This window comes from Leptopilina heterotoma, unplaced genomic scaffold (assembly GCF_015476425.1).
Source record: "Leptopilina heterotoma isolate Lh14 unplaced genomic scaffold, ASM1547642v1 Lhet_53, whole genome shotgun sequence".
NCBI classification, from domain to species: Eukaryota; Metazoa; Arthropoda; class Insecta; order Hymenoptera; family Figitidae; genus Leptopilina; species Leptopilina heterotoma.
In genome coordinates, this window is record NW_025111115.1 from 2,582,072 (window position 1) to 2,600,932 (window position 18,861).

Sequence of the window (18,861 nt, forward strand, 5' to 3'; positions counted from 1 at the left end):
GTTTGAAAAAGTTCCCTGCATGCACGCGCATACGAATAATATGTACGTCCACGTTTAAATGCCATATGCACGAGACTCTTGCAGCTGTTCGTGCGTTAAAGTCGAGCAAGCCAATGGATTTATACTTGCGGCAGAAGCGGGCGCAAGTTTAATGCCCATGACTGTTCATCGATTATTCGATTCTTCCTATTATATTTATGGGGAAACAACTAATCTCTTTTTGGACCCTATAATTTCAGAGTTTTTGTTTCTCAATCTTTTTCATTTTGTTAGAAGGAAAAAGTTACTGAACCGAAAATTAAATGGGAGAATAAAAAGTTAAACGAAAAAAACTGGGGATGGAATTAATACTAATGAAATAACTAGCAACAATTCTCACTCTGACTTCTCCCTCAATTTTTTAAATATAATTAGTAATTTTAAAAATAATTTTCTAGTATTTTTTTATTTTTCATAAATAAAAAGGAGAATAATTTGGATCAGTCAAACAAAATTTGTTATATAGAAAAAAGCATATAACAAATAAAGTGAGTTATATTTTTTATTTGTTACTCATCATTTTTTTTAATTTTCTAATTTCTAATATTATTCTATTGTGAATCATGAAAAAATACCTCCATATTTTCGATTTGTCAAACAATATTTTTTGAAGAAAAAAAAAACAAAAGCATTCGCAAAAACTAACTTGAAATTGCGGACAGAATGAATGAAAGCATACGAAGATTAATATAGTTAATTAATTAATTAATAGATTAAATTTAAATTAGAAAGGAAAAGAATTTATAGTTTTTTTTCGTTTTAAATTTACTATTTTGTTTTTTTATTGCAATGATTAAAGTGGCGCAATGAAAAAATTGCTGTTTAGTGTAGACAATAACTCCTCTTGTTGTATTATCTCCTCTTTTTATTCTTATTGCATCTCTTAAGTGTTGTATGAGTGAAATACTGTCAACTTGTCGTTACATTCAATTTACTTCCCCCTTCTCGTGATGTCTTATCTCCTTCTTGCATTTTCGCTATGATTGTTTTATATTGTGGAGTATTTAATAACGAAATATCTGCATACACTTTTGGAGAATTTCAATTTATGAAGAAGAATATTTATAATATAATTGTGTCTTAACTTTGTATAAAAGTATTTTTTTTTTAATTTTATACATTGAAGCACCTTATTTTGAATTCGAAACATTCTCAATTGTTACGATTATTGTTCTTATGATTATTGTTATTATAATTATTGTTATGTTATTATAATTACTTTCACAGTATTCAAATGCAAGTTATGCGTTATGCACTTATCAATTTTATAGAGGATGTGATAAGATCCACTGTCGAGGTCATTGAAGATAATTTATATTGCGGAAATTCTTCCATTGTTTCTTGATAGTTTTTTTTAAAAAAGTCTTATATTATCATTTAGTGAGTTATTTAGTGCGCTACCTGTAAGATCAATGCCGGAAGAAACTCTTTCTTCCCCCACCTCTAAAAATATTTTGAAAATACAGTCTTCAGATTTCAGAAAAATGTTATTTAACTCAAATAAATCACAGTTTTTCTAAGGATATCAAATTAAAAAAAAAACGTGTAATTTGCGAAGCAACGTTTTGATGTTTTTTGTCTCAATAATAATTTAGACATCTATTAATTTCAGTTAAATAGAAAGTAAACTTATCTCCGAGTCTACTGAATTATTTATATTTGATTATTTGGTTTAAATAAAAATTTTATTCGACACAAATAAAACAGATTTGAACAAAATAAAATTTACTTGAAACAAATAAAAATACTTGTTCTTCTTTATTAAAATAACTTTTGTCGTGGAGAAAATAAAGTCAATAATGTGAAGTATTTTAATCTTGTTTGGTACAAGTTTAAGCTTCAACGCTTTTTTATAATACTTTATATAGTTGACTGTGTGTCGAAATTCAGTCCTAGGCTTGAAAATACGTGAGAAGAACACGATATTTACTTTGTAAAGAAGTTTTTTAAATTAAGTATATATTTGTATATAGTTTTTTTTACACATAAATAAGCTGAATGAAATCTGGTCCCTTGTGTCTATAACCTTCATAGGGCGATTATGTAACATATGTAATTGAGGTCATCGTCATATGACTTTTGACCCTTCAGCCACAACGGATCATTAACTCGCTGTGAAAATTATTATTAACAAAGGGATCTTGAGACCTTTGAATTATTTCAGGAACCATAATATGTATTCATGCACTTCGGAGTTAAACATCTATTTCCTCGTGTTTATAAAGTTTAAGCAGTAAAACAAGTATGTAGTAGTACAGTAGTAGTAGAATTTTAATATTTTGAGGAATTTTAATTCCTATGGAAAAATAATAATTAAATATTTATTTAAAAATGAAGTTAATGTTTTCGAATAATTTTACTTTTAGGGAAATTTGCAAATAAAAGATATTAGAACATTTTTTTTTGTGCATCTAATAATTTTTAGAGTGAATCGCAGAATATTCTTTAGTGTCAGGGAAAAAGTCTAAATTCTGTCTGGAAATGAGGGAAAATTAAATTTTTCCGGCAACTCTGAATTTAATAAAAATAAAGGAAAATTTCAAGAAAAGAGTAAATTGTTAAAACAGAAATGTACGATTTTTGTTAAAAATCATCATGACAATAACGAGAGGAATCTATACTAATTTTGAAGTTGTAATTTATTGTTTCACATAAGCGAATATACTCTGATTCACAGTCAGAAAGAAGACAATAAAGATAAATATCTGTATAATTTGTGTCGTGGTTGACTGATTTAAATACTTATTGAGAACATTTATTTGTTCAATTGCTGCCCTCAGTTTGCAAAAGGACACACATGTTCTTATGTCACGCTCTACTTATAAGTACATTTTATTTATACTCACACTCATATGCATTTTAATTTTCATAAATTTATCAATAATTAAAATAAGGAACATAAAGATTATAAAAATTATTTTCACTTGCTATCAAGTTTAAGTATTTAAATTGTATAACAGATTATGAGATTACTTCATAGTTATTATTGTTTATTATAATTTTGTTTACGAAGGTGAAAACAAATTCAATGTTTAATGAAACAATTGTTATTATTTTTGCAGGCATGTGCACCAAGATATTTGTGGTTTGGTAAGCAAGTGTCGAAAGGACATTCAGGCGCGGACAAAAGAGAGCCAGTTGGCACTTGTTGGTTGACAAATTTTGTTAGCCAACCACTGGAATTTTCTCCTTGTCGAACAGGTGAGTTTTTATAAACAAATTTCATAAATATTCACAAACAAGATTAATTTTATCTGAGTGTAAATTAATTTTTTTCTTTACAAACCTGAAAGAATTAAAAAAGTTTGAATACTCTTCGTATAACATTTTACCGTAACAAAAAAAAAGTTTTTATTCAGCGTTCGTATTTTTTAAATATTATTCACAAAATTATTTACTAACCGTAATATTTATTAATTTATTTACTAATATTTATTACTGGTAGTAAACATAATTCGCTTACTTTATTTCCATAGGAATTTTAATATTTCAAGAAATCTAAAGAATCATGTAAACATTATATTTAATTGCGATACTATTAAATGGAAGTGCGCTTGTATTTTTATATGAAAAAAAAAGAAATGGAGAAATTGAAGCAACTTTTATTAGAAGAAATGATTTTGACATCATGTTAATTTTACTTTTAATACTGTGCGCGTCAATTTGAAATGAAGGAAATACATTTTCTAGGTTTTATGTTAAAAGCACTTGAACCAATCAAACGTTTCTTAATGTCATCTATATAGTTAATCTGCAACACAGCGGTCGAAGACCCGCGATGTTCGACTGCCTCTTTGCTAATTATGAGCGCATGTCTCTGTCAAGTCATATAAAATAATAATTTACTCAGAAAATTGTTCAACAATTTCGTGTTTCTTAATTTCAGTCCATAATTAAGGCGTCACCGTTAGAATTTATAACAATTAGGACAAAACTTATAGAATTTATCATATTAAACTTAATATTTAGAAAGTATTAGGAATATTTAAAAATTTCTATAATTTAGCACAAATAGATGAAGAACAACTTCATTAAATTCAATCTTTACATTACATCACTCAAGGAATTATAATATTTTTCCGTAAAACTATTCCAGGGTTGCTACGCAATCTGAAAACCTGGAAAATAACATTTTTTCCACCAGGAATTCAATTATTTTCATTATTTTTTCATTTCATGAAAAAGAATTCAATTTTATTTTTCAATATAATTTTAATGAAATTAACTGTTCTTAGAAATTTAATTAATTTCAATAATTTATCAAAATTCAATTATTTTTAATAACTAGGGTAGAGTGGGGTAAAAAAGCCATGGTGTAAAAAAGCCATTTGAGTTTTATTTAAAAACTATTAAGCCGATTTATCAGCTGTTTAGAATATAAATACTATTAGGTAATACGCAACTTTTGAATCTAATTTGAATGTTGTACCTAGATTAATATTGTTTTTATTGTAATTTTAATTTTTTGTTGCTTTTTTGAAAACATTTTGGTGAACTTTTCAAACATATTACAACCTGATTAAGTGAACGAATAGTAAAAGTAAATGTTTGTACATAAGGAGAAAAGTATACCGAAAACGTATACAATGTTAATTTTTGGAAATTGAACTGAATTAACAATTTATTTTTGCTTTTTTTAATAACTGGTCTTGGGTGTAAAAAAGCCAGGGCAAAAAATCCATTGAATATTTTGTGAAATTCACTTGTTTTCTATTTAAACTAACCTTCTTATTTTACAAAATTTCTCGTGTTTATTTAATAAAATAAATTAAACACGACGAAAAATTAGTTCAAAGTGCATTTAAAAAATAAACAATGAATAAACGGTTGCAACGAAATATGTTATCTGTGGTCAAACTTAAAGAGAACTTCTAAAAAAGGTACGAAAAATTGGCAGTGAAAATCGAAAACAGGTAAACTTAATATAATTTTCAATTTTGCTTGCTAAAAACTCTTTCATAATTATTAAAATATTTTTCAAATAAGACTATTTGTCATATAAATAAAGGAAAACTATAAAAATACCTAAATTGATAACATGTTTTGCTAAAATCGTAGGGTGGCTTTTTCACCCCACCAGGTGGTGCAAAAAAGCCACTTGCAGTGCTTTCGTAAAACTCTTATAACTTAGTCCTTTCATGAGATAAAAATTATTTTCGTCAAGAATTTTCAAGCTTAATAACTAAACTTTCAATAACAATTGGAAATTTGAGAAAAAAATTTTAAATACAGATTTTACAGCATCAAAAGTAAAAATGTGGCTTTTTTACCCCACTCTACCCTACTATTTCAATAAATTTCTTCTTCAAAATTCAATTATTTTCAAAAATTTTAATAAAATAATAAAATTCTGTTATGACAATTTATTCTTTTCTTGAAAATTTCCTTTATTTTTATTAAATTAAGAGTTGCCAGAAAAATTTAATTTTTCCTCCTTTCCAGACAAAATTTAGACTTCTTACCTGACACTAAAAAATATTCTGCGATTCACTCTAAAAATTATTAGATACTCAAATAAATGTCCTAATACTTTCATTTGCAAACTCTAAAAGTAAAATTATTCGAAAACATAAACTTCATTTTTTAATAAATATTTAATCACTATTTTTCCATATAGGAATTAGGATTCTTCAAAACATTCAAATGAGATCATTATTTTATTATAAGGATATTGTAACTCTAACTTGTTCAAAATTATTTTCATCATTTTAAATTCAATTATTATTTTCCAGAATTTTTAACTAAAATTGTTCTTTACATCAATTATTAGTTAAAAGTACGAAAAATTTTGATTTTCAAAGATTTGAAATTGAAACCTTTTCAAAATTGAATTATTTCCAAAAATTCATGCTATAATGCTTTCAACACTCAATTATTATCTAAAATTTTAACTAAAATTCATTTTTAAAACAATATTTATTAGAAAATTCTACGAGAATTTATTTATTTAAATGCAAAAATAAATAATTTATTCAATGATTGAATGTTTCTTGAAATTTAATTTTTACGAAGAATTTTATTAACAATTTTTGAAAATAATTAATTTCTTTCAAGAAATTTAATGTAAATTTTATTGAAATTTATTATATTATAAAATTTTTTATAACAATTATTGAAAATAATTGAAAACTTTTTGAAGAATTTTATTAAAATTTTAAAAAATAATTGAATTCCTGAGAAGAATTGAAATAGTAATTTATGAATTGAATTTTTTTGAAATAATTGAAATCTTTTGAAAAATTTATTAAAATCGTAGATATTGAATAACACTGAATGGAAGAAAAATTTTTTAAATACCTAATTGAAATTTTACCAACATTTAATTAAATGTATTACCTACTTATCAATCGAATTTTATTACAGTTTTGAAAAATATATGAATTTTGGAAAAGAACTTTATTATTTATAAAGATAATTGAAATTTTTACCAGAAATTTTTTAAATTTCTAAACATAATCTAAAATTTTAACTAAAATTCATTTTTAAATGAATTTTTATTAGAGAATTTTACGAGAAATCAATAATTTAAATACATTAATAAATAGTTTACTCAATAATTGAATTTTTCTTAAAATTTAATTTTTACAAAAAATTTTATTAACAACTTATGAAAATAATTAATTTCTTATAGAGATTTAATTTGAGTTTTACTGAAAATTTATTATAGTAAAGAATTTTATAACAAGTTTTGAAAATAATTGAATTTTTGGGAAGAATTTAAATTATAATTTATGGAAATAATTGAATTCATGAGAAAAATTTTATTAAATTTTGTTTAAAGAATTGAAATTTTGCCAAGAACTTTATTAAAAATTTTTACAGTAACTGAATTCTTGAGAAGAATTATTTCGCTACCTATTGATAAAGATAATTTAATTCTTGACGAGAATTTAAACAAAATTTTGAAAATAATTTAATTTCTACAAAGTATTTTATTACTTTTCAAAAGAATTTAATTTTTGTACTGAATTTTGATATTTATCAAAATAATTGAATTTTGAAAAAGAATTTTATTAAAAATAATTGAATTATTGCAACGAATTTTATTATTTTATTGAATAATTGAATGTTTCTTAAAATTGAATTCTTCCGTCAAGTTTTTAATAAAATTTGTAAGAATAATTGCATTTGTCGAGGAATTTGTTTAAAATTTATTGTATTAAAAACATTTGAAATTCTGCAATGAAAATATTTGAATTTCTAAATGAAATTTTATTATTTATGAAAAAAATTGAATGTTTTCGTAGAATTGTATCAAAAAAATTGTTTCAATTGTTAACTAATTTGATAAATTTTATGAAAATAGTAAACATTGAAAATCATTGAATTGCGAAAAACTTTTGAAAATAATTGAAAATTTGTCAAGAATTTTATTAAAATTTTTGAAAATAATTGAATTTTTGTGAAGAATTTTGTTATTTATCAAGATTGTGTTAAAACTTTTGTAATAATTAAATATTACAAATTTCATTCTGGTCAGAAATAAAAAAAAAAAATTTTTTTGGTGGTTTTTGTATTAGAATTCGTGGTAATTTTATAGTTTATAAGTCAAACAAAAATGCCACAAAAATTCAGAATTTTTTTATGAATTCTAAAAATTTAATTTTTTTCAGTGTTTTTAATAAAAATCGCTGACTTTTTCCTGAATTACCTGATTTTCCTGTTCTAACCCTGATGTATTTGACTCAGAGCCAACAATTCTTTTTATTTTCTTTAAATAAATCTTATTCGTGGCGAATAAAATTTGTATTTAAAAAAAAATAATTTAGTAGCTTCTGTGACAAATATCTTTTTATTTAAATCCTATAAAAAAATTTTCCTCTGGGTGTAAATGCACGTACGTTCGAATTAATTTAAGCAAAATCCAAATTATAAATTAAATAAATCAGATTACTCATCATAAAAGCATAAATATGCGAATGAACACAAGTATCATTGTATTCGTCCATAAAAAAGTTAAAAGCATTTCGTATAAGTTAAAACATTGAATTGCAGTGAAATGACTTGAATAAAAAAGCGATAAGCATAAAGACAATTAGTAACAATTAGTATAACCCCTTTTTTCCTATCGTCTTTTTTATCCAATTCTTTTCTTTTTATACAACAATGGCGATGGAATTTCCCTTTCAAGTATTTTTTCTTTACAAATTTATTAATTTAAGATAAAATACTCAACTTGAGAGGAAAAAAACAATTTTATTCGGAGAATTTCGAGTTTCTCTGTCAGTCTGCTAATCGTCCCGTTTAATTTGCCGACGTTCGCAAGTCGAATAGTCAGGTCGAGATAGATAAACGGCAGACAGAAAGACGTACTTGAAAGACGGACAAGCTGACAAGACAAACGGAGTTTTATCCAGAAATGGTTACAATATGTTTGTAACACGAGTTAAATAATATATAGTTTACAATTTCAACGAACACTGAATTCGATTTCTAAACACTTTAAACTGACACCACATTTATTTCAAATGAAAGTGTTTTAACACGACAATTTATAACACACACACATACAAACGGATAAAGAAAATTTATTTTAAAAATGTCAAGTGTATTTAATTGTTGTGCCAAACAGAAATTTTTCTTTTAAGTTTGTTTTCCTTTTGTTTCCTGTAAGTATAGAAATTTTTTGCTTTTCAGCACATTTCTCGCAATTTTTGCTAGCTTTGAATATTTCAATTTTTATAATTTATTGTATATAGACTGCAAAAAGGGACTACTTATTGGTAGAATATTTTCTATAGTAAGAATATTTTTTGCTTCTCCTAAAAATATAATTTCGAATTCTTACTTCTCCTTGACTTAAAAAATATTCTCATTCAGTTTAAAAATTATAATATAATTCGTTGCAATAATTTAATTATTATTTTCAATTAAATAACTTTTAATTTGTTGCAGAAAATGAATTATTTTCAATTAAATTATCTTTATAAATAGGTAGCGAAATTATTCTCAAGAATTCAATTATTATTGACAAAAATTGTAATAAAATTTTTGGCAAAATTTCAATTATTTATACAAAATTTAATAAAATTCTTCTCATGAATTCAATTATTTCCATAAATTATAATTTAAATTCTTCCCAGAAATTCAATTATTTTCAAAACTTGTTATGAAATTCTTTACTATAATAAATTTCAGTAAAATTTAAATTAAATTCCTTAAAAGAATTTAATTATTTTCATAAGTTGTTAATAAAATACTTCGTAAAAACTAAATTTTAAGAAAAATTCAATTATTGAGTAAATTATTTATTGCTGTATTTAAATTATTGATTTCTCGTAAAATTCTCTAATAAAAATTCATTTAAAAATTAATTTTAGTTAAAATTTATTAGATTATGTTTAGAAATTAAAAAAATTTCTCGTAAAAATTTCAATTATCTTTATAAATAATAAAGTTCTTCTCCAAAATTCATTTATTTTCAAAAACTTTAATAAATTTCAAATAATAAGTAATACAATTAATTAAATGTTCGTAAAATTTCAATTATTTAAAAAAAATTTCCTCCATTCAGTGTTTTTCAATATATCTACGATTTTAATGAAATTTCCAAAAGCATTCAATTATTTAAAAAAAATGTTGATATAATTCTATTCAAACATTTAATTATTTTCATAAATAAGAAAATTATTTTTAGGAATTCAATTATGGCAAAATTTCCTTTGTTTAAACAAAATTTAATAAAATTTTTCGCACGAATTCAATTATTTTCATAAATTATTATTTAAATTCTTCTCAGGAATTCAATTATTTTTTTAAATTTTAACAAAATTCTTCAAAATGTTTTCAAATATTTTCAAAATATGCTATAAATTTTTTTAATATAATAAATTTCAATAAAATTGTCATTAAATTTCTTGAAAGAAATTAATTATTTTCAAAAGTTGTTAATAAAATTCTTCGTAAAAATTAAATTTCAAAAAACAGTCAATCATTGAATAAATTATTTATTTTTGTATTTAAATAAATAAATTGTCTTTCTCGTTGAATTTTCTAATAAAAACAGTTTTAAAAATGAATAATTTCGTTTAGCATTTTAGAGTAAAATTGAATATTAAAATCATTATAGCATGAATTTTTAGAAACAATTGAATTTTGAAAAGGTTTTAATTTCAAATCTTTGAAGATCTAAATTTTTCTTACTTTTAACTAATAATTGATGTAAAGAAGAATTTTAGTTAAAAATTCTGGAAAATAATAACTGAATTAAAATGATGAAAATAATTTATAAGAAGATGTAACAATATTCTTATACAAAAAATAATAATTTTATCACTCGGTCATCTTCTAATTTTTATAAAACACGAAGATAGTAAGTTATTGAGTTTCAAAAGGTTTTAATTTGAATGTTTTGAAGAATTTTAATTCCTACGGAAAAATAATAATTAAATATTTATTTAAAAATAAAGTTAATGTTTTCGAATAATTGTACTTTTAGAGAAATTTGCAAATAAAATATATTAGAACATTTTTTTCGGTATCTAAATTTTTAGAGTGAATCAGAATATTCTTTAGTGTCAGGAAAAAGTGAAAATTCCGTCTAGAAATCATGGAAAAGTCAGGGAAAAACAAAGTTAAATTTTTGTGTGCATTTTTTTCTGGGTATATCATTATTAGTAAAGAACTTTTGTTTATTTTTTAAATTAGTTTAGTTGTTTAGTTATTTAGTCGTATGAATTTAAATGGTTATAATTATGTACCTATGGTCGCAGCGGTCGCAACTCTTTATTGTATTATCAGATCTAACCTGCTAATGAGCTTAAATATATATCGGGTCGGGTCGGGTTTATTTTTAAACACTCCTTTCTAATTAATTTGCTACCTCTGATGACTGCATATACCCTACTCGCTTTTGATTAATCCAAGGGTCACGTAATTAACTTAATTAAGTAGTACCACGAATCACTATATAATTTCACGGACATTGTAATTATTTACAATGAATCAATTACATAATCGAGTGATGTGAACATTTTATTTGATTAAATATAAAATAAATTTGCATTTCTTCTACTTAATGAATATTATAATACAAAAGCAAAAGAGGCTTATAATATATATATATATATGTTGAAATGCAAAAGCAATAATTTAATGCAGTACTTTAAAGACCGCGTATTTTAATTTAATAATAATAATAACAGGCCTCGGACTGAATTTAGAAATAAAAAACTTAAATTAAATACTTTAAATTTAGAAATAAAATATCAGAAATAAAAAGTATCAAAAGATTCAGAAAATGTTCGTAATAGTTGCAAATAGTCGTACATGCTAGATCAAAAGTTTTTAGAATCATCAAAGAGCAGGTTTTTCTCTAAAATTTTTGTACGTTGAGGTACAAATTCCCATTTGCAGTTTGCATCGCCTAAATTTTAGTTTTAGAATTCTAATAAACTACCAAAATTGATATAAAACTTTCCATGCTGTTTGAATAACGTAGTAAATATATTATTATGCGTTTAAAAGTCCTTTACAGAGATTCTCATATTTTTCTTCTGAAATATCATCGCGCAGTACTCAAAACGTTATAACATTTCCGTAAAGGGCATATCATATCATTGCGGCGAATTTATAAAGCGTAAAGTTGTTCTTCCTGTTTGAAAGAAACGTAGAAATTGAAAAAAAAATGACTAAAGTGGTGCTTATAATTTTTTTAAGCCGAAAGTGTGTCAGTCCTTCTTATAAAAATATAAAAAGTATTATTAATTTATTATAAATATTACGGTTTTTATTATTATTTTTATATTTATACAAAAAGTATTAGTTTACAAATTGAATTCTCAAATACAGAAAAGAATTTTGATTTTAACATGACTTCCATATTTAAATATTAGCAGGTAGCCAATAAATTATGTTTAAAAAAAAAGAATGTGAAATAAAACATATGTGAATGATTAAATACATGTGTATATATGGAAGCAATAAAGTTAAACGAAAGGTCAGATGTTGAATTTAGCCAGTACTTATTTAGTATTATTGTCATCATGAATACAATAGACTAGATATGACGAGTGATGTTTTTATTCGTCTGAATAGGCGGACAATATATACAATAATTACGCATTTCCGTTTCAGGAAAACAGGGCTACAATCTGCAGGGTTCATGTCAAGCAGGACTGGGAGCCTCCGTATCCAAGGTGAGATCTAAATTTTGTTATTTCATTTCATTTCCCATCGACCACTTTTTTCTAACTGTTAATTTTAGAATTAATGATGTTATTATGATGTTTCAATTTTAATATTTCCTTCGCACTTTATTAGAATTTTTGGGGGTTTTTATAATTATATTAAAAGAGCCTGGAAAACAAAATTCGATTGTTGGGAAAAAAACAAAGTCTGAAACCTACACATCTAAAAAACCTTTCTTGTTGTAAACGGTTTTAGTCAAAAGTGGTTTGAAAGTAAGATTGCTAATACCCTTTTCTCAAAAGCGGTCACATACATAAAGTAGAGTATAAGAGGAAAGAAAAAATTGTTCTTTATCGGAATACCACTCTTTCACTGATAGAGGTGGTATATAGTACCTTTCCGGACAAGCGGTTGTATATCCATGAATACAGTGCGTACCGAATATGGCCAGGAATGCGAATTCTTCCTATATAAGTATTCTTACTTAACCCTTAACTTGGCAGGCGGATTTTGCATTACGAAATCTCTCCTTCGAAATGTAATTTGAAACAGTGAAAAGTAATCACTGAGTACACTTTCATTTTGTCCTTTTTCTTCAAGTGTGAAATTTATGTATTCTATAATTCATTTAGCAAGGTCGAATTCGCAAGAGTGTAGGAGGTTCGAAATATTTTGCGAATTGAAGAGGAATAAAATTTAAATAAACCCTCATTTCCTATAAAAATATGCAAATTTCGAAAATAGTTTATTTTTTTCTATAGCTGTTAGGAAAAATTTATTTTTACCAACAAGTATTTGAGATTGTTGTCAAGTTGTTTGAGAAAATTCATATTCTTGTAAAGTTTATACGATTTGTAATTTGACTTTGACTTTCGATTCGATTTTGACATTGACTTCCATTTTCACTCTGACTTTGATTTTGATCTCGAACTTGAAAGTAAAAATGAAAATTAAATTCAAAGTCAAAATCGAATCGAAAGTTAAAATCATTATCAAAAATTCAGAGTGCAGGCTTCGCACTCATCTACTAAAACCTACAATTTACAACTTTTTTTAGTTTTATGACACTAAAAGCTACTTTTTTCTATATTTTTGGGGGAAATTTGCATCACTTTAAATTCGCTAATAGTTGAAATAAAAAACATATTCTGAAAATTGTAATAAAATTATTTAAAACGATTCAATTATTCTCAAAAACTTTTCGAAAATCAATGATTTTCAATTTCTATACAATTTTAATGAAATTCCATAAAAGATTTTTGTTAAATTTCTTCGCAAACATTCAATTTTTTTATAAGTAATAAAATTTTCACAGGAATTGATTTATTTGAAATATTTCATAAAATTTTTCGAAGAAAATCAATTTAAAAACTTTTTATAAAATTCTGCCACAAGAATTCAATTATTTTCACAAGCAATAACATTTTTCACGAAAATTCAATTATTTATAAAAATTTAAAGAAAATTCCAGTCAAGAATACAATTATTTTCGCATAAATAATAAAAGGCTTCTCAACAATCCAATTACCTACTTTTCAAAACTTTAATAAAATCCTTCACATGAATTCAATTATTTTCCCAAATAATTGAATTTTTCACGAGAATTCAATTATTTAAAAAGAATTCATTAAAATTCTTCGCAAGAATTCAATTATTTTGATAAATAATAAATTATTCTCAGAAATTCAATTATTTTTTTAAAAATTGATAAATTCTTGAATTTTTTCTTTAATTCTTCACAATTATTCAATTATTTTCCCAAATATAATATTTTTCACGCGAATTCAATTATTTAAAAAGAATTAAATAAAATTCTTCTCATGAATTCAAATATTTTTATAAATAATAAAATTGTTTTTGAGAATTCAATTGATTTCAAAAATTTTAATAAATTAATCGCAAAATTTCAATTATTTTCCCAAATAATAACATTTTTCACCAGGATTCAGTTATTTTCAAAAATTTTAATAAAATTCTTTACAAGAATTCAATTATTTTGTTAGATAATAAAGTTTTTCACTTCAATTCAATTATTTTCAAAAATTTTAATAAATGCTTCGCAAAAATTTAATTATTTTCACAAATAATTACGTTTTTCACCAGAATTGAATTATTTTCTAAAATTTTAATAAAATTCTTTGCAAAAATTAAATTATTTTCAAAGATAATAAAGTTTTTCACTAGAATTCAATTATTTTCAAAAATTTTAATAAATTATTTGCAAAAATTCAATTACTATCACAAATGATAACATTTTTGACCGAAATTTAATTATTTTCAAAAATTTTAATAAAATTTTTTACAAGAATTCAATTATTTTCATAGATAATAAAGTTTCTTACTTGAATTCAATTATTTTCACAAATAATAACATTTTTCACCAGAATTGAATTATTTTCAAAAATTTTAATAAAATTCTTTGCAAGAATTCAATTATTTTCAAAGACAGTAACATTTTTCGCAGAAATACAAATTTTTACACAAAATTTTTATAAAATTCTTAGCAAAAATTCAATTATTTTCACAAATAATAAAGTTTTTCATTCGAATTCAATTAATTTCAAAAAATTGATAATTCTTTTTTAATTTTTCACAATTATTCAATTATATTCCTAAATAATAAAATTTTTCACGAGTATTCAATTATTTAAAAAAAAATTCAATAAAATTCTTTGGAAGAATTCAAAAATTTTCATAAATAAAAAAATTCTTCTCAGAAATTCAATTATTTTTTTAAAAAATTGATAAATTCTTTATAAGTATTAAATTTTGAGAAACATTCAATTATTCAATATATTATTTATTTTTGTATTTAAATAGGGTAACTGTACCAATTGTCGAGGGTTTTAGGCAACATGTGACTTTGACATTTTTTTTCTCGGAAGTAAATGCACTTTAAAATTTGATTTTTGTATATTTGGACGAAGGATCTAATAATGTTTAATATTCATTATTATTTTTTTAATATAAACTAAATTGTTAAGCAAAAAATATATTTAAAAGTCAATCGAGCAAAAGCACCATTTGTCGATGGTCTTGTGCTAATTTCTCGAGGGTCTGTTCCAATTGTCGAGGGTATGACATTTTTAAACATATAACCCAATATAACCTAACAATTAACCTGTACAGATATTTGAAAATCAAGTAGATATTTATTTTTTCGATAAAAATATTATAGAACATTACCAGAAATCAAATATATTTATTTAACTATAATTAAATAATTTATAATATCGATATAAAACATTTTTATAGTAGACGATACAGGACAGAAAATTATTTGACTGTTTTTTAAACTTTTATAAATAAGTTAATTAAATTTAATCAATTTTGTTAATCAGACACTTATTGAAAAAATAAATTAATTTAAGTCACATTAAATTTGTAAACGAATAAAATCAACTTTTATTACGAACTGTAAATATAATGGTTAATTATAATTAAACTATAGTACAAAATTTTTTAGTTTTAAATAATGCATTTTTTTTATTAATTTTTTTTCCGTCTTCCTTGTTTTTTTTGGTTGATTATTTTCTGTTGGTTGTAAATTTTTGGAGCATTTTTTTTCTTTTTCTCTGTACCTATAAATGTTTAGTATTTATGTTTGACGTTTAGTAAATAAACACTTAACCATCGATAAATGGTACATCAGCGAAAAAAGTGACTACACCAATTTTCGAGTCATTACCTCGAAAAATGGAACTGTCAAAAAAAAAGGAACCAAATACCGATGATTTGCTTTTAAAAAATATTAAATATTTTTTTTAACAAAAAAACATGCATACAAAATTAATTTAGTTCGTGTACAAAATTATAATAATAATTTTGTACACAAAAAGTCATTATAAATACGTTTAATTTGCATTTCTAAAAATCTCTTTTAATCAACCTGAAGTATTAAGAAAACGGAGATTCGTGTAAATTTCACAGCAGTGAATTATAATATTAATTAAATAATTATTTTAGTAGAATCGCTACGAAATTTGTATATATAAATATACAGTTGAAAATACAAAGATTATTTAGAAATTTTTTTTGTTCTTAAATATTATATATTATACTATTTATCTAAAAAAGAAAATTATTATCCTCGACAATTGGAGCACCCTCGGCAATTGGTGCAGTTACCCTAGTTGAAGTTCAGTTGAACTTTATAATAAGAATTGATTTAAAAACAAATTTGAGGTGAAATTTCGGATAATAATTGAATATTCTAATTGTTGTAAAACTGTAATACCATTTAAATTTTTACTTTGAAAAATTATTAATTTATTTTCTTAATTCCTGTGAATAATTTACATTAAATTTTATTAAATAATTTTATTTGTTTACTTTTAAAAATTACTTTTTAATACAATTGTATTTTTTAGGATAGAAATTTAGAAAATAATTGAATTTTTCAAAAATTTAGAGCAGGATTAGAATAAAAATAAATATTTTTGATTGAAATCAGGAAAGAGTCAGGGAAATACTGAATCAAATTTTTGTGAATCGGCTAAAACAATTTTTTTTTCGTTAAAATTAATTTTCAATAGCTGCTTTTCTACTACTTTTTTCAGTATTAAAGCTACTTTTTAATACTTTTTTAAAATTAATTATTGAGTGTGAAGCCTGAGAGTGAAAATGAAAGTCAAAATCAATGTCAATGTTAAATTCAAAATCGAATCGAAAGTCAGAGTAAAATTCAAAGACGGTGAAAATGAAAGTCAAAGTCAAATTACAAAGTTGCTGTAGAGAAATTTATTGCTTTCCCAACTGAAGCTTCTTTTTCATAGATTATCAAAAATAAGAAAGTGTATAATATGATTTTTGAAGAAAAATTTCTGTTTATTTGCAGAATACGTGTATAATTATCCATAGATTTTTTTCAATCCTCTCTCTCTCTCTCTTTTTCTCAATTCAGCTTCCGATTGGCTCGATCGCCGCCAAAGAAATAGTGGGACAATCCACAGACACTCAGGCAGCTATCTCACGGATGTATAATTCAGAATTGTCTGGGATGTTTAATGCATGTCCGGCGAAGCTAAACTGGCTCACAGCATTCAATGTTAATACCCCTCTCTCTCTCTCTCTTTCTCTCTGCTTTTACGTACTCACAATTATACATGTATACGTATGGGCCAACACGTGTTTATACAATTTTCGTATGTATATGAAATAGTTAACGAGACTTGCGGTATATTTTTTTTCATTAATAATACTATACGGTTATGTGTTTTTCTCCCTGTGGAGAAAACGAATAAAGTAACTTTTACTATACCTTTATAGTAATACCTATAAACTGTCAGGAACTCTTACGCATTTCTGCTTTACTACTTTTACTATTTCCGGCGAGTAAAATTTGCTATACGTTCGATGAATAGCATTTTATTTATTTATAATAAATATTTAATCATTATTGTAAAAAAATAATTCGTATAATTATTGTATATGAAGGATCTTGATTGAGAGCGACAGTTTTATATATAAGTTTATCATTGCGACAATTGGTACAGTGTTTCTGCAGAGGTATCAGGTCTTTTGGCATACGCACCTCCGTAGTCTCTTTTTCTTAGTCGATCGGCGCCAGAAGACAACTCGTGCTGATCGTGTTTCCTGGCAGACAGACTTGAGAGTCCCTTATTCTTGCTATTGTTCCGGTTGCAAATTTTTTTCATGTAAGCAAGAGACTACTTCTCAGTAGGGGGTATCTCGCAACTCGTGTGTCGTATATGAAGCGAATGCATCGCCTAAAGACCTGACTCTTGTCGCGAGTTCACGTTTATTTAATCCACTATTAATAATTTCAAATGTTATGCAACATTTTTAACTCACCGCACTTTGTACTTTGAATCCCTATTCGTTTATAGAAATAAAAGTCTTTTCTTTTCATTCAGAATAATAATTGTCATAGCGCAGAAAGATTTTCACAGGAATTAATTTATCTTTTTAAAGCCCGAATTATTTTCACCGATTCGATTTCAACCACACTTGGTATGTAATGGTTTTTGGGGTCGCTGATTGCGAATATGAAGTCAAAATTGCAAAATTCAAAATGGCGGATCCAATATGGCGGACGAGAATTAAAAATTAAATAGGATTTACTTGAATATCGTTACCATTATTTTTTAATTTTTTTGTCCTCCATATTGGATCCGCCATTTTGAATTTTGCAATTTTAACTTCATATTCGTAATCAGCGACCTCAAGAACCCCCGAGTGACAAGTTTCATATAAATCCCATTATTTTTTATTTTTTCGTCCGCCATATTGGATCCGCCATTTTGAATTTTGCAATTTTGACTTCATATTCGTAATCAGCGACCCCAAAAACCTCCGAGTAACAAGTTTTTAACGAATCTGATTAATTTTTTTAAATTTTTTCGTCCGTCATAGGAGAAAATGTATCTTGACACTTTTTTTATTTATTATTATTTTATTTATTTATTATTATTTTTTTACTTTTGTTTTTTTTTAATTATTTGCTGGAAGAGTTTTACTAGAGCTAAGAATTTAAAATTTTTAGTAATATGTATTAGTTTCAAAGTTATGATGACTTTAATGCATTTGTGGTACAGCGTATGTACCACTGGGCGTTAAAGGGTTATTTGAAATATTTCATAACATTTTTCAAAAGAAAATCAATTTAAAAACTTTCTATAAAATTCTACTGCAAAAATTCAATTATTTTCACAAGCAATAACATTTTTCACG

General features: G+C 24.3%; 1 protein-coding gene across 2 annotated transcripts in view; it reads left to right on the forward strand.

The window, feature by feature from the left end:
• Positions 1 to 18,861, forward strand: part of LOC122508300 (integrin alpha-PS2) — a 90,005-nt gene that overhangs the window by 49,619 nt on the left and 21,525 nt on the right. For both annotated transcript variants that reach the window (XM_043621578.1, XM_043621579.1), the window contains exons 4-5: positions 3,102 to 3,240; positions 12,115 to 12,176. In XM_043621578.1, coding sequence (XP_043477513.1) covers positions 3,102 to 3,240; positions 12,115 to 12,176 — 201 coding nt within the window. The remainder of the gene's footprint in view (positions 1 to 3,101; positions 3,241 to 12,114; positions 12,177 to 18,861) is intronic.